This window comes from Canis lupus, chromosome 21 (genome assembly GCF_011100685.1).
Source record: "Canis lupus familiaris isolate Mischka breed German Shepherd chromosome 21, alternate assembly UU_Cfam_GSD_1.0, whole genome shotgun sequence".
Taxonomy (NCBI): Eukaryota; Metazoa; Chordata; class Mammalia; order Carnivora; family Canidae; genus Canis; species Canis lupus.
The window spans coordinates 20,405,225-20,423,218 of NC_049242.1; the positions used below are offsets into that span (position 1 = coordinate 20,405,225).

The 17,994-nt window shown below is 36.4% G+C and overlaps 1 protein-coding gene across 7 annotated transcripts in view; it reads left to right on the forward strand.

Moving 5' to 3' along the window:
• NARS2 (asparaginyl-tRNA synthetase 2, mitochondrial) overlaps nucleotides 1–17,994 on the forward strand; it is a 136,435-nt gene that overhangs the window by 8,886 nt on the left and 109,555 nt on the right. For all 7 annotated transcript variants that reach the window (XM_038568491.1, XM_038568488.1, XM_038568489.1 and 4 more), the window contains one exon: nucleotides 5,646–5,726. In XM_038568491.1, coding sequence (XP_038424419.1) covers nucleotides 5,646–5,726 — 81 coding nt within the window. The remainder of the gene's footprint in view (nucleotides 1–5,645; nucleotides 5,727–17,994) is intronic.

Here is a 17,994-nt window from a genome sequence, read left to right on the forward strand (position 1 = left end):
GCTCCCCGCAGGGAGCCTGATGTGGGACTCCATCCCAGATCCCAGGATCTCACACCCTGAGCCAAAGATCCTCAACCACTGAACCACCCAGGTGTCCCTATATCATACAGTTTTAATTAAAATTATTTACAGTTTTAATAGCTGTTTAATAACTATGTCTTCTTCATTATTCTAACATGTCTGTCAGTTATTTAAGTCCTTTTTGATTGATTTGTTAGTCTCCTCATTACAGGTTATGATTTCTTACCTCTTCACCTATGTGCTAATCTTTGGTTAGATGCCGGACCTAGAGAATTTTACTGTGTTGGATATTAATAACCTTTGTTTTGGTGTGAGGTTAAGCTTCTTGGAAACTGGTCCTTTTGGGCCTTGCTTTTATGGTTTTGGTAAGTAGGTCTGGAGCAGTGCTCAGTCTAGGACTAGTTAATTTCTGCTACTGAGCACTTTACCTAGTGCCTTGTGAATTTTGAGTTTTTCCAATCTGGTTGTGGGAACAGGTACTGTTTGCAGCCACATGCAAGTACCAAGCATTGTTTCCTCTAGTCTGTTTTGGATGTTTGTTTCCTTGGCCTTTGGTAGTTTCCCCACATGTATGTGCTTATGATTCTTCTACTTAATACTCCAAAGTGACCCTCTGTACATCTCTGGAGTTCTCTCTGCAACTCTGTCCTCTCTGATGCACTCTCCTATGAATTCTAGCCACTTTTGCCCTCAGACTCTCTACTCAGGAAGTCTGCTGGGCTACACTTTATTTCCCCCCTCTTCCTCCAAAGGCCTGGACAATTTCAAGGTAGTAAGCTGAGCTGTTTAGAGGGTTCAACAAAGTTTATTTCCCACCTCAAGGATCACTGTCTGATATCCATTGTCTTGAAAATCATCCTTTAATGTGCTTTTGAGGGGTAAGGAATAGTTGGTTTCTATTGTTTTTGGTTGTTTCAAGGGGGATTTTTTTCCATCTTGATCATAGACATATTTTATATGTAGTAGGCACTACTTTTAAAGAGCTATTGGTGTTAATCAAGTAGATTGGTACACAACTAAAGGCATTTTGTCTTATTTAGTGTTTGTCAGCTACTTGCCTCTATCTGTGAAAGCCATAGGGGAATATAGTTGTTAAGTTGATGAGGTGAATGAAAGAATGTGGATGAGAGAGCCCCAAAGCCCAGGATTGGCGCAGCAGATAAAGTTCAGTATTGTTCTGGAGCTCTTCCTATCCCATTTCTACAGATCCAGCTGATTGGCAGAGTTTGTCAAACATGCTACCTTTCCCTTGGAGGCGTCCAAATTCATGCAGGCCCAGCCCTATTGTAGTTTACCAGGATAGTTCTTGCTGTTTGAAAAGCTTCTCCAGAGTTAATTGCTGGTGAAACAGCTAAAGAACATCAAGGCTTTGAAGAATACAGTTTTGGATAAAAAAAAAAAAAATCATCACATTATACTATGTCATCCTATTATAGTTCGAAAGGGTGCATTTCTATATGCTCTCATAAACTTTTTTTGTTTTTTAAAGATTTATTCATGAGAGACACAGAAAGAGAGACAGAGACACAGGCAGAGGGAGAAGCGGGCTCCCTGTGGTGAGCCTGATGGGGGACTCAATTCCAGGACCCTGGGATCACAACCTGAGCCAAAGGCAGACAGTCAACCACCCAGGTGCCCTTCTTATAAACTTTCTTATACAGCTTCTTAGTAGTGCTTGAACCACACAAACAGAAAATTTGTTCAGATCTAAAAATGTTTTTTGCCCCGTATGGCTTTAAATAGTAGCTAAAGTAGACCTGCTTCGATACAGAAACTTTTAGAGATTTCTGGCCACTAGGTGGTGATATTGGCAGTCCATTGACAAGTGAGCTTTACCTACTTGCTACATTTATTATGGGAAGCTTTTACAAAAATGTAAACAATTTAAAAAATAAACTAGGGAAATATTAAATAAAAAATAAGCAAAATAACATTTTAAGTGGTTGAAAATAATGAATTTTAGCACTATTGGTTATAATTATAAAGGCAGGTAATTTTGAGTGTTATAAATTCACTTTTTAATTGTGAAGCCCTAGAAAATATAATCCTGATAATTCTATAATGTTACCCATTTGTATGTATAACAGTTAGCATTGAATTGAAATCACAGGGTATTATAGTGCATATTAAATACTAGTTATATGTTATTTGTATTTGGTACTGTTTCTGTGACTTAATACTTTTGGCTTCCTGAAAGATGTTAAGACTTAAAATCTAAGTAAGAGTTTCATAAGTTAAAATATCTGAACTTAAATATCCTAGCAACTTTTTTGTTGCTATTTTTTTCTAATATTTCTATATTAGAAAGGCATTTTTTTGTTTTGAGTATCAAAAATGTTTTGTGTTTAAGTTGGTTTATGCATAAAATTGACAAATTTGCTATGTACTAAAACTTGGATATCTAGAATCCTCAAGGAATGAATTATTTAGAAGAGCTGAGTTTCTCCCATAACAATTATTTTGTTAGGCACTATTTTTTCCAATTTCCAGTGGAAGTTATCCTAAAATATATTACATATTTCCCTGGCTTCCTAATTGAGCCCATTGAAGAGTTTGCCCTTTCTGGATGAGTCCAGGTTCTTCTCTTGAGTATCAGATATTTCCCTCTTCTGTATGAGAAAGTCTTAAAAAGCCTGTCAGGGTGTATTCTTTGCCCCCCCTGTTGAATAACCCCAGACTATTATTGTGTCTTTGCGTTCCTATGACTGCTTTTTATGGATTTCTTTTTTTTTTTTTTTTGTCTTTTTGCTGTCATTTTCTGTTGTCATTGGCTAGAAATTATTGTCATGTTTCTTTGCTATTGATTCTGATTAAATAATGATGCATGCTTTGTGTAAGTGTAAAAGAAAAATAACAGTCCAGGAGTCTTTGGTATGCATGGGCCTTAGTATGTGAATTTTATAATTTTCAGATAGTCAGTGCCATATAAAATATCTAGTTCTAAAGTGTGTATCAAAAAAAAAAGTGTGTATCAAAAATACTTAGAGATTCAGAGGTGGTGGGTGGAAGCAGAAAAATTGAGTGAGTAGAGGTGCCTGGGTGGCTCAGTCAGTTAAGTGTCTGCCTTTGGCTCAGGTCGTGATCCAGGGTTTTGGGATCGAGCTTCACATCACTGGCAGGTCCCTCCTCAGCTACAGTTTCCTTCTCCCTCTCCTTCTGCCCCTTACCCTGCTTGTGCTTCCCCCCCCCCTCAAATAAATAAATAAATCTTTTTCTTTTTTTAATAAAAAAATCTTAAGAGGGAAAAAAAAAACCCCTGGGTAAATGTGTACTTTTATTTTTGGCCCCTTCTCTGGTCTTCCTATCTCTAATTAGGAACCCGTTTGCTGAATGTAGGATGGGATAAATACCTGACACTGTTACCCTGGTGGAGGCAAACAGTACTCCTCCACTCCTTGCTGTTTATTTTCCTTTTTATTCTGCTATGTCCCTATCTACTTGCTCTCTTGAATTTTGTTCTCCGTGCTTTCTTATTCTTTCTTTGAACTCTGTTCTTTATAGCTTTTGGCGGGAATGTTATAGACTTTGATATAAGCCTTCTAGCAGTATTAAGACTTAAAAAGCTAGTGACACGTTTTGAAAGGTTTAGCACTAATTGAGTATTAAGAATAATTCCCACTACTTGAGTGATTTTTTTTAACCCATATAATTATTTCCATAAGATTTGCAGTTTTGTTTCTTGTGGCAATTGAACAGTTCGTTCTAACTTTGGCAATTACATTTAGCCGTTAAATTTTCTCCTCCCTCTCCCCCTCCCTCTCACCACCCTCGTTTCCTTTGGATTTTTCACTTCCTTTCTTTGTTTACTGCACTCCTGCTCATAGTTGCCTGCATTCATGTGGAATAAATGATTCATGTCCATAATTCTGGTTCCTAGAAGATAAAAATTTTATGCAGTAATGTTATTGATTATATTTCATTCATTCTTATAATGTGCTTTGTGTGGCACCTCTAGTCATGTAGTTCCCAGGTTAAGTATATATTTGAATATTTTCTAAGACTCCTAATTTATATCTTGAATATTTAATCAGTCTACATCATTAGACAAGTTGTTAGTTGGGCATTTTTGTATCATAGCCAGAATACTTAAATTCACCCTTTTTAGAAAGGGAGGGGCAAATTTGGGAGGTCCCTGGTGTAATGCACTGAGACACATTCTACCAGTGATAGACACAATCTGGCAGAGATTAAATATGCACGTATGAATTCATTGTATTGATTTCAAGACCAAAACTTTTGTGTGAAACACATACTATTCTGCCTCTGCATAGTAAGTTCACTTGAACTGCCTCTACACCCACCTGCAACATTTACACAGAATGTAACCTTTTGCCTACATCCATAGTCAAAATGAAAGAAGCATAACCTTGAAGTTGCTGGGTTATTTCGATCCTACTAGCAAACAGCTTTTGTGGTTCACTAATGGAAATAGCTCAGACTTTGGAGCGGAAGAATTGCAGTTGGGCGCCTCAGTAATGGATGGATTTGCTGCTCAGAATCTTCCTTGAGGCAAAGGAAATGCACTGCCTCTGCCATGTGTAGTGTACCGTGCCATCAACTGAATGACAGATTTCCTAAAAATCATTTCTGCTTTTGTTGCTATTTATTTATTCAGTCCCTATTTGTCAACTTTAATTTTTCTCCTTTTTTGGTAGTTTATGATAATTGGGGGTCTCTTCCCCAAATACCAAACTTCACATTGATCACTTTGTAAACAGCAAAGGCAACATCATTATGTACTAGCCTTGAGTGAGCGAGCGAGTGAGTGTGTGTGTGTGTGTGTGTATTGAGTCACTACCAGTGTGTGAGAGAAGTGGGAATTAAAAATACACTAGAGAGATCCCAAAGGCCTAGGTTCCAGTACTGGCTGTTTTTGCAACCGACTAGTTGTGTGAATTTGTCATTAAATCTCTCTGGGGGGGATCCCCGGGTGGCTCAGCAGTTTGGCGCCTGGCTTTGGTCCGGGGCGTGGTCTTGAGATCTGGGATTGAGTCCCACGTCTGGCTCCCAGCATGGAGCCTGCTTCTCCCTCTGCCTGTGTCTCTGCCTCTCCCTCTCTCTCTGTGTCTATCATGGATGAATAAATAAAATCTTTAAAAAAAAAATCTCTTTGGGCCTCAATTTCCTTATCTTTGAAATCACATTGGACTAGAAAGTATCTAAGTCAGTTCTTGATTTAAAATTCTTTGTGAAAAATAAAAAATAAAAAATAATAATAAAATAAAATAAAATTCTTTGTGGGGATCCCTGGGTGGCTCAGCGGTTTAGCACCTGCCTTCGGTCCAGGGTGTGATCCTGGAGTCCTGGGATCAAGTCCCACATCAGGCTCCCTGCATGGAGCCTGCTTCTCTCCCTCTGCCTGTGTCTCTGCCTTTCTCTCTCTCAGTCTGTCTCTCTCATGAATAAATAAATAAAATATTTAAAATAAAATAAAATTAAATTCTTTGTGCCTCTCTGCATAGTAAAATACTCACCTTGATACCTCAATAGTTATACTTTGGGGGTTATAGATTTGATATGGCATTCTTTTAGTGCTCTTTTAGTAGTATAATAAATAATGTGTTCTTAAAATTGTTTTTTATACAAATATGCTAAAGAAAGGTGGGTTTTTTCTTTTCTTCCAGGACAATGGCTTTGTGCATATTCATACTCCAATAATCACATCCAATGACTGTGAGGGAGCTGGAGAACTGTTTCAAGTTGAAGTAAGTTGTGCTTCCCATCTTGAGGGATAGGTTGCTTTCGATATTTTTCTTCTGTGGGTTTGCTTTAAATTTAGTAACAGTTGTGTGGATAGACCATAACTAGAACCTGAAGTTTTGTCAATAGTAATCCTTAAAAAATATATATAGAAAATTAAAACTTCTCTGATTTCCTGACCTACTGGCTGTATTACTGACATTGTGATTGAAAGGAATGAATTTTTAATTTAGTACTCCATTTGTACTCCTTGTATAACTGTGAATTGATGAACTAGAGAAACTTGAAGAGATTATAATGAAGATTTTTAAGATCTCTTTCATGGACATTCAACCCCCAATTAATATTTTGGGATTTAAGTCATATTTTAAAAGATAAAATAAGAAAATACAAATGTAGATATTTTCTTTTCCAAAATCTTTAAGAAACACATTTATTTTGTAAGAAATTATTTATGCTCTATGTACCTCATGAAAGCTCTGATTTTAGTTCTTTGTTCAGCAATAATTTTTTGAACTCCTAGTATATGCCAGGCATTGTCAGCTTGCCCTTGTTATACATTATTTAAAAGTTACTAGTTTTTCTTACTTGAAGGCAGTTGAAAGCCTTTCATTTACCAATTTCACAAGCTATTTAACATCATTGGCCAGTAGTATAATAATGGACAGAGAGAAATGGATGTTGATAAATGGTGCTTTCTGTATTTCTTTCATTTATTCAGTGATTTCTTTAAGAAGTCAAGATTCTTATTTATACATCTGGGTGATTCCATCAAATGACAAGATCTGTAAATAACTGCTCTACTCTGGTTCAGTACTTTGGACTCCTGATAATGATGCTTTCCTTCTTGTTATAACAAAGTATTCATTGGGAGAAGTTGTCCTGTTATGTTGAAGTCATTATTCAAAATGATAATCAAGTGCTGTCTATATTCATACATAGTTCAAAGAAATCTAGATAGCCTCTGCAAAAAGCAGAATAAAAATGCTTCATTGAACATTTAAACTGGGAGTGTTAGCATCTATAAATGTGAGTTCAAAGAAGGCAGGCAAATGATAAAATAACAATACATAAATTGTGAAAAACATTCTCCTCTAGGTGTTTATATTGTTTATTTTCTCTTTGCACCTTACTAGTCTGCTGACTGTTGAAGTGAAGAATTACCCACCTTAAATACATTTCATAATCCCTTAATGTAAACCACTGAATATTAAAAACAAAATGACAGGGAAGGAAAGTTATAATTTAAAGAGTTTTGCAAATAAGCAAGTAATTATTAAAGAGACCCAAATTAAGCAAGTAAAAAAAAAAATGTAACAAACTGAAATAGTGATACATTTGAAGATAACTCCTTTGCTACCAGAGAAATCCCATAAGCAAGTTTGAATGATTACAGTATGTGTATTTTGGCCTAATTTAAACAACACAAGGCAAGTTACCAGATAAGTATAAATACAGAGGAAGGGGAAAACACATTTTTCTGATATTAAACAATGAGAAGTGTTTTATGTTTGTAGCATTTCAGGGCCAGGTGGAGGAATTTCACATAGTAGAATTAGACTTCCCTGTTCAGGGTACCAGAAAGAAATGCTTTTGAATATGTTGGTCCTAGGCTCCTGCAGTAAGGCTCTAGATCTAGGTTTCAGCAATTTGTGGCTTTTTGCTATGACCTACTGTCTTTGTTGCTTTCAGAAGTTTGGTTTTTAAGACTTGTCTTCTGCCCCTGCTCACCCTCTAAACTTTGAAAGTAGAACCTTTTTATTCCCACCTCACACACCTCTGTCTAGTACTTCTGATCTTCATTGTGTTAATATTGTCCTGACTGTATGTAAAGGTGTTGGGGTTTGAATCTTGGCACCCTACTGTTAGGAGAAAGTTGAGTTTCATATTTAAATTCTTCCTTCTCTTGTGGTGTGTGAGTGGCTCAGTTGGTTAAGCAGGTTAAGCCATAGACTCTTGATTTCTACTCAGGTTATGATCTCAGGGTCATGAGACCAAGCCCTATATCGGGCTCCACACTGGGTATGGAGCCTACTTTAAAAAAAAAAAAAAAAAAGATAAGTATGCCTAGTGCACACCCAGATTTGAGGACAGCAGTAAAAAGCCACCTTGAAATAAATTGTGAAAACATACACTTCTCTAATACACTGTTGAGAAATGATAAATGTCCCATCATTTTAGTTTCCTTTTTCTTCCTTTCTGTTTCCTGTTTTAAGACTTTGGATATTTGTTAAGGCTTGGGTACTACTGAACACATATGTAGGAAGTTGCATTAAGACATACATATGTTATTCGGTAGACATTTGTACCATCTGTGTTTAAGATGCCAGCTTGTCTCTGAGAAGATAAAAGAGATTAAAGGCAAGAATTAGAGATTATGGCAAAAATTAGCTATTAATGGGACATAAGATAAAACTGCTTTATGTATATATTTGGGATTACAGTCTTAACAATTGCAAGTGGTATGGACTTTAGAAGAAAATTAGGTCAATGAGGAATTGACTTGGTCAGGAAAATAGTCAAAATAAATTTGTGACTGGAGTGAAATCTAGGGAGAATATTCCCAGTAGGGGAACAATGTGAGCAGAGTCAAGCAATGGATTCAGAATGAACAAAGTTGAAGGTTCATATTGGTAATATAGGAAATAAAGTTGGGTGGCTATAGGAACAAAATGATGGAGCAGGTTTTTAAAGACACAACTTTATTGAGATATATTTTATATACCATAAAATTTACTCACTTAAAAATACAGTTCCATGGTTTTTAGTATATTCACAAGATTGTGCAGACATCAATCACTACAATCTAATTTCAGAGCCTTTTCCTCACCCCTAAGTGAAACCTAGTACCCAATAGTTGTCCCTTACCATTCCTACCCTCAGTTCTAGGTAACCACTAAACTACCTTCTATAGATTTGCCTTTTGGAGAGCATTTCAAATAAATGGAATCATACAACATATGGTCTTTTGTGTTTGGCTGTTATTTCTTAGCACATTTTTGGGTTTTTTTGTTGTTGTTTTTGTTTTATTTATGATAGTCACAGAGAGAGAGAGAGGCAGAGACATAGGCAGAGGGAGAAGCAGGCTCCATGCACCAGGAGCCCGACGTAGGATTCGATCCCGGGTCTCCAGGATCGCGCCCTGGGCCAAAGGCAGGCGCTAAACCGCTGTGCCACCCAGGGATCCCCTTAGCACATTTTTGAGGTGCGTTTGTGTTATAGCATTTATCAGTACTTCATTCCCTTTTATATTCATAAATATTGTATAGATGTACAATATTTTGTTTATCCATTTGGCAGTTGATGGATATTTGGATTGTTTCTGTCTTCTGGTTATTATTAATAATGCTACTATGAACATTTATGAAAACATTTCAATAAGCAAATGATTTCATGTCTCTTGGGTCATATTGCTGAGTCATATAACAACTCTGTGTCTAATATTTTGAGAAGCTGCCAAACCATTTTTCAAGGTGGATGTACCATTTTATAATCCTATCAGCAATGCATGAGTGTTCCTGTTTCCCCACATCATTGCCAACCTTTGTTATTGCCCTTCTTTTTTTTTTTTTTTTTATTATAGCCATACCTAGAGGATATGAAATTTTATCTTACTGGGTTTGCTTTTTGCTTTTGGACATTCCACAATTTATATGTAAATGTGTAATTCATATCTGAGCTTTTAAAATTACAATTCTGTTATGCCAAAGTGTGATAGATAAATGGTCACACATCATAAAATTAAATTAGGCTGAGAAAACCTAAGAATAGTACTTCATATAATAGGAACATTGTTCAAGCCTAGAATGTATACATTTAAATACCCTTTAAAGCTAAGAATGAACTGAAAGTATAAGCCTGTTAAATGAAACCCAGAAGACGTGTAATTTTGTATCTGAATCTCATACTGTGAAGAGTGTCATACTAAGATTTTCATGCTGCATCTCATACTGCATGTTGGAGTTTGGCATTAGGTGTGTTTGTGTGTGTGTGTGTGTGTAGTTATATATGTTACATAAAATAACCATTTTAACCATTTTTAAGTGTACAGTTCACTACCATTAATTGTTATTATTATTTTTTAATATGGACATTTATTTTAATGAATATTTTTTTTATTGGAGTTCGATTTGTCAACATATAACACCCAGTGCTCAATCCATCAAGTGCTCCCCTCAGTGCCCATCACTCACTCACCCCATCTCCCACCCACCTCCCCTTCCACTACCCCTTGTTCGTTTCCCAGAGTTAGGAATCTCTCATGTTGTCACCCTCTCTGATATTTCCCACTCATTTTCTCTCCTTTCCCCTATAATCCCTTTCACTATTTTTTATAATCCCCAAATGAATGAGACAATATAATGATTGTCCTTCTCCGACTTATTTCACTCAGCATAATACCCTCCAGTTCTATCCATGTCGAAGCAAATGGTGGGTATTCGTCGTTTCTAATGGCTGAGTAATATTCCATTGTATACATATACCACATCTTCTTTATCCATTCATCTTTCGATGGACAACGAGGCTCCTTCCACAGTTTGGCTATTGCCATTAATTATATTTACCATTACCACCGTCTATTTTTTAAAACTTTTTCATCACTCCAACAGAAACTCTATAGCAAAAGCTCTCCATTCCCCTTACCTAGCTCCTTATAACCTCTGATCTACTTTTTGGCTCTGTGGATTTCTTGTTACGGGTATTTCATATCAATGGAATCATACAATATGTGGCCTTTTGGCGTCTGGCTTCTGTTGTAGCATTTTTCAGAATTTCATTTCTTTTTATTACTAAATAATATTATATTGTGTGAATATACCATATTTTGTTAACCATTCATTGATGGGCATTCAGTTTCCACCTTTTGGCTATAACGGATAATGCTGCTATAAACATTTGTGTCCAAGTTTTTGTTTGAATACTTGTTTTTAGTTTCTTTTGAGTGTATACCTGGGAGTGGAATTGCTGGGTTATATGGTCATTCTTGTTTAAGTTATTGAGAAAGTGCCATATTATTCTTCATAGTAGCTGCACCATATTATATCCCCACTAGCAATGTTTAAGGGTTCCACTTCCATTTTATTTTTTTTAAGATATTATTTATTTATTTGAGAGAGAGCGAGAGCGTGTGCACAAGTTGGGGAAGGGAGAAGGAGAGAGAATCTCCCGCAGACACTGCTGAGCACAGAGCCTGATTGGGGCCTCAATCCCACTAAACTGAGATCTGGAGCTGATCTGAAATCAGGAGTCTGATGCTAATCGAGCCACGCTAGTGCCCTGAGGGTTCCATTCTTACTTCATCCTTGCCAGTGCTTGTTATTTTCAGTTTCTGATTATAGCCATTGAAATGGTGCAGTATCTTATTGTGGGTTTGATTTGCACTTCCTTAATGACAGAGGATGTTGAATATCTTTTTGTATGCTTTTTGGCCATTTGTATATCCTTAAAGAAATATCTATTTAAATCCTTTGTCAATTTTTTAATTGGCTTATTTGTCTTTTTTGTTGTTGAGTTATAGGAGTTCTTTTTCTATCTTAGAAACAAGTCTGTCCCCTCATTCCCCTAGAGTGTGAAGCCTCTGAATATGCCCTGGTTAACACAGCTTTGGGTATGCCTACAATCATCTAGAGATGGCATTGATTCTGACCAGATTCTCTTTAGCTGTCTCTTTCCCAGACCACACCCAGCCCTGAAACTCCACAAAATTCCAGGCTGATTGCTCTATTTTTTCAGCAGTATTCACAGACTGATCCAGTCAAATTCAGGCTCCTTTAAAGGTATGCTTCCCAAAGTCAATGTTTGAAATTTATCCTGGGCCCAAAAAGTCTCCTCCCTGCTCTCAGTTTCTCTCCAGCAAATTAGCAGGTCTACAATTTAACCTTTATCTCCAGTGTCCATAACCTCCCATTTGCCTTTCAGCATGACCTTTTTATTTTTATTTTTTTGAAAAGAACCCTTAGGTTTGAACTTCTCTACACTCTGTTGCAAATGAAGTCAGCTCCTTATAAAAAAGAGATTTGGGGAAGTATTTTATGCTCTGCTTCTATCCCCAGGGGAAATCTCTGAACAAGGCTGTAATGCTGGAGGCTGGGACAATGGACACATCTAAGTGACATTCTGATATAGGAACCAAGCTCAGTGGAGTGGGTGGCTGCAGCTCCAGGTCTCCCAGACTTGCCTGACCCACCTTGTGAGCCTGGGCAAGAGAATCAGGGCCTTGGAGTCTTACTGCCTTGCTCAAGATAAAGCCTCCTGACCAGCAGCCCCTGGGCAGAAGGGAGCCTCCACTTCTTGGCCATGCTCACGTAGGACTTAGCTTCAGCAGCACTTAGCCATGGGCAAGGTGAGAAATGCTGACATGCTGCCCCTCCTGCTAAGGTTAGTCCTCTGACTGGGAGCTGGGGTTCAAAAGAGCCCTTGTCTTTGTCTTCTCAGTCTGGAGTGGAATTTCTGCCCTGCTGAGCTGTGATAGGGAAGGGAGGGAGAGTGGGTTGTCATTCAAACACCACTTGTCTTTACCAAGCTTTAGTAGATTTTCTTGAGTAGATGTTTCTTCATCTGCTGTATGTCCTTAGGACCATTTCCAGGGACTTCAAATGGCTAGGGTAGGGGTATGGTTTGTTTTTTTATTATTATTTTATAATTTTCATCAGTTTCACTGAGGAGTGGGTCTGCAGACCCCCCCACCCCCCGTCATGCCAAAAGTGAGAGTTTTAAAAAAGGAGGGAAAAAAAAAAGGCTGGTTACTTTGTTTTTTTTTTTTTTTTTTTTTTTTAATTTTTTTTTTTTATTTATTTATGATAGACACACAGTGAGAGAGAGAGAGAGGCAGAGACACAGGCAGAGGGTGAAGCAGGCTCCACGCACCGGGAGCCCGACGTGGGGGTTCGATCCCGGGTCTCCAGGATCGCGCCCTGGGCCAAAGGCAGGCGCTAAACCGCTGCGCCACCCAGGGATCCCCAAGGCTGGTTACTTTGGACTACTTTTTACTACCACATTCTTCGATCTCCTCATTTGTAAACTGTGATTAACACAATGATTACAGGTTGTAAGGATTAAGTGAGATGACACATATGAAAACTTAAAATTGCTATTCAAAAATAAAGAAAACTTAATATGCAGGAGCAGATTGATGTAAGCACCAAAACTTTCTCTTTTCCAAATTGTTGTGCATTCTAGAAATGGTAATAAGTTACTGGACCTCAGGAATTTGGGTGCTTGTAAGTTTTAATGGCTAAACTTTATGGCACACGTCATTTTGATTCTGCTTGATGTTTGCACTTTTTAATATTCTTACCTGTTTCTTTTAAACTTTTTAGATGGTATGAGGACTAAGCCAGGTCAAACTTCTTATCAAAATAGCTTTTTTAGCTGCCATTAAGCTTTTCCTTCTTCTAAGTCCTTGTGTTCAGTTGATATAGCTTCTTTGGACATTCACTTGTTCTTGACATCTATTTTATTTCCTCATCTAGATTGCAAGTTTCTTATAGGGAACTACCTGACAGTGGTGGGACACTTGGATACTTGTTGATTAATATTTTCTGTGGGCTCTTTTAGCTTTGCAGAACTTTCAGCCTTAAGATTAGTCTTTTTCTGTTGATGATGTTTATTTCTGTTAAGAAGGCCTAGTTTCTGCATGTGAAAAATGCCTAGGACATATCTAGGAAAATAGATAAGAACTCAACACTAGTGTTTGCCTGGGGCATGGGGCCTTCTGGTCTGTATGCTTTGAATTTTTAATCATCTGCTTGTATTGCTTAAAAACAAAAATTATACGGAAAAGTTACACTGTTCGAAAGTTACAAAGAGTGTAAAGTAAAAAGTTTGTTTCCCTCCCACCCCTGACTCCCAGCTACCCCAGTTCTCCTTGCCATAGACAGCCACTGTTAACTTTTTCTCTAGAGAGTTTGTACCAACTTTTATTTCTGTCAGTAATATGTGTGGGTGCTGCTTTTTCATGAATCATCTGTCAAAGCGTGTTACCAAATCTTTTAACTTTTCTTCTCCAATTTTAACCAGATATATTACTTTTTCAATGAAAAAACTAAAGAGGAAAAGGAAAGCAAATGCCACACTAGATTAAGAGAAGCAAATCTGTTTTCAAGGGCACTGAGAAGAGAACTGACTCAATACCGTGTTTTTTGCTGCTTCTAGTGTGAAGTGATGATTTTGTGAATCAACACCTTGGTTTGAAAAAAAAAAAATCCCTCAGACTGTGAACCAATACAGCCTACTACTAGATCTTATTCAGAAGACTGAGCTATTTCTTCCATCCTACATACAGCATCCACCAAGTGGTGTGCATTCTTAAAATGATCTAATCCCATCAGCCACACAACTGAACTAAAATTGCACTATTTGCTTCATCCTGTAAATATTTGTTAATTCTCCTTTCTTGTGAAAAGTACTGTGCTAGTGCTATTTGACTTACAGAGTTATTTCCGTTTTGCCTCTCAGCAACATGAATTTGCAAGATATTTTTAAATGGGAAAAACAAAATCCTACAATAATAAATGCCACCAAAATAATGTGACTTTGAAAGCTAGCCATATTAAAAGAAAATTGCAGATATTACAAGGATACATTTTAAGTCAAATCATTAAAAATATAAAAACACTGTGAATCTGAATCCAATAATGCTTGGGTTCATAATTTTAAAGTAGTTTTGCTTTGATTCAGGTGCCAGCATTTTAATTTGATGATAGATAAGACTGATAACATCTAATGTTTGTACAATATGTTAAGTCAGCTAATATTTGTATAGTACTTTACTATCATAGATGTTATTTCACTGATGTTTTTTGTAATGTTAGACCACTAGACAGGGCTTCTAAAAGGAGTAATCCCATTTTAGTAGCTTGAAGTAATCCAAGGAAAAAAAGAAAGAGAAAAAAACATTTATCGAATATCAAGTAGATTTCAGGCACCATTTCAAATTCCTTTATATTATATGATATTTTCAGCAACCCTTTGAAATAGGAATTAATTTGCTTTTGGAAGAGCAGAAACCATGTATTTGTTTCTTGTACATTGTTGTAGAATACCTGGCACATTCTCTGGCCACATGGTAGGTGTTCCATAAATGCTTGTTGAATAAATTATCTTTTATTTTTACATGAGGAAACCAGGCTCAAATTAAAAACAAACAAACTTACCAGAGCCACACAGTAAGGGACAGAGTTGTAGTTGAAACAAGATCTGTTTGGCTGTAATGTAAATGCTGTTTGTACATACCACATTGACTCCTAAAGTTGGCTTTTGAGAAAAGATACCAAAACTTTAGTTTTGAGGTTAAAGGTTCTTTATGAGATAGTAGACTACTATTAAAGATGAATACCACACTAAAGTAAAGCATCCTTGCCTTTTCTTTTTGGCTGCTCTTCAAAGACAACCTTTTATTTTCCTGGGGGAGGGACAAATAATAGCATATACGATAACTTACTGTTGATAAGAACTTGAAGTACTGCTCTTTTTTTGTATAAGTAACCTATTAGTAATGCTTAATTAATTTAATTTTATTTTTTTAAAGATTTTATTTCTTTATTCATGAGATGCACACACACAGAGAGGCAGAGACACAGGCAGAGGGAGAAGCAGGCTCCAAGCAGGGAGTCTGATGTGGACTCAATCCTGGGACTCAATCCGAGGACTCGAGGCTCACACTGTAAGCCAAAGCCAAATGCTCAGCCAATGAGCCACCCAGGTGTTCTATTTAGTTCATTTTATTAAATATCACATAGATACCAAATAATAAAAGCTATATAGACAGTATAGAAGGTACACCTGTATTCACTACTAAACTTAAGAAATAGAACATTATTAGTACCTTTGATCTCCCACTTTGTACTTTCCCCATTCCATCTCCCTCTTGGCCCACTGTGCCAATTATTTTTGTGTGTGCTTTTAAAAAAAATTAGTTTTATCACACATGTGTGCCTGTAAGCAAAATGTTGTTTCCTTTTGCATGGTTTTTAGCTAATACAATGGAATCATACTATTCTATGGTGAGTTGGGGTTCGGGTTTGGGTTTGGGTTTTTCTGGTGGGTTCTTTTTTTTCCCCCTCAGTGTCATGTTCCAATTCAGTCCAAATCTCTGGGAAATAAGGTTCAAGCATTAGTATTTTTTAAGGCTCTCTGGGTGATTCCAATATGCCTTTGAGAGTATATACAAAATAGTGCAAGTGCATGTTTATAAATCCAGATTGTTACTGTAAAGAATGAATTTAAACTCCAACCAGTAGGGTGTGCTGTTCCACATCCTTGCCAACACTATATTTTTGGTCTTCTAAATTTTTAAGGATCTCATGGATATAGAATGGGATAAAATGAGATCTTGAGGTGATTTCAATTTGCTTTTCTCTAACAAATATTGAGATTGGAAATCTTTTCTTATAGTTATTGGCCACTCATTTCCTCTTCTATAATTTCTATTGTGTTGTCTTTTCATATCAGTGTTTTTACATTCCGGATAATATTTACCCTTTGTTGAGTGTATTATTATAGATGTTTTCTCTTAGTTTGTGGCTTGCCTTTTTATTTACACTGTTTTTTAATAAACAATTCTTAATTTTAATGTTGACAAGTTTCAGTCCTTTCCTTTATGGTTTGTGTTTTTGAATCTTGTTTAAGAAATCCTTTATTATCTCCTAAAAATTTTATAATTTGTACATTACATATGTATGTCTTTAATCTAACTAGACTTGAGTTCTGATTATAATGTAAGAGTCCAATTTTTTTAATGGATAACTATTTCAATAGTTCGTTGAATAGTTAATTCCTCTTCAAGTGATCACAGTTGCCAGCTTTGTCATAAATCAAGTTTCCATATATATGTGTGTTTTTGTATATTTTATTCCAGTGATTTATCTATATGCCAGTGCTTCATTCTCTTTATTGCTGTAGCTCTTGGAGAAACTTTACTTTTTTTTTTTTTTTTTAAGATTTTATTTATCTATTCATGAAAGACAGAGAAAAAGAGAGAGGCAGAGACACAGGTAGAGGGAGAAGCAGGCTCCATGCAGGGAGCCCGATGTGGGACTCGATCTCGGGTCTCCAGGATCAGGCCCTGGGCTGAAGATGGCGCTAAACTGCTGAGCTGAGAAATCTTACTTTGTGGAAGACACATTCTACCCTTTTTAAGGAGTCTCTTGGCTATTCATGATCCTTTTCTCCTCCATCTAAACTGATCAATCATCTTGACAAGCTCCAAAAAAAAAAAAAAAAAAAAAAAATCCCTATTTGGCCTTTATTTGGGATAACACTGATTCTGTAGATCAGTTAAAAACTGGTGTCTTCATAGTATTGAGTTCCTATCCCTGGACATAGTATATATCACTCTGTATATTTAGGAGTTTTTCAGATCTTTTCAATAGAGTTTAATCATTTTCTTTGTAAAGATCATGAGTACCTTTTTCTGTTTATTCCTGGGCACTTTATATTTCTTGTAGTATTATAAATGTTCTGTTTATCTTTGGAAAGTATATTTTTCAAGTTACTGCATTCAGTGTTCAAAATATAGATGTTAGAACAAGATTATTAAATTGTGCAGATATATAATATGCTTATTGATATTTAATATACTTTATCTGCCATTTACTGATATTTTTAAACCCTCTGTTCCATTTTTTCTTATAATTTTTGTTTTATATGTTTTTCAGGCCATGTTATTGGGTATACACAAATTTAGAACTACTTGTTGACGAAATCAATCTTCTTTCTAGCTTTGTTTCTTGCCTTATTGTCTATTTTGTTTGATAGTAATTTAACCATACCAACTTGGTTATGATCACTATTTGGCATGCTTTTTACTGCTAACCTTTTCCTTTTTTTTTTTTTTTTTTTTTTTTTTTTTGGTCTGATGTTTAAAATATGTATCTTGGAGATAGCATACAGCATAGGTTTCTAAAAACATTTAATTGCTTAGTCTTTGCCCTTTTCCTGTTTACATTTGTCCACTAATGTTTATTGTGATTGCTCTGCATTTGGATTTTTGTAAACATTTTGTGCCTTTGTCATTTTTTTCTTTAAAAAATCCCTCCCTGGGGATCCCTGGGTGGCGCAGCGGTTTAGCACCTGCCTTTGGCCCAGGGTGCGATCCTGGAGACCCGGGATCGAATCCCACGTCGGGCTCCCAGTGCATGGAACCTGCTTCTCCCTCTGCCTATGTCTCTGCCTCTCTCTCTCTCTATCATAAATAAATAAAAATAAAATAAAAAATCCCTCCCTTTTTTACCTTCTTTTGAAAAAAATTAAATTTTTTTCCCATATTTTTTA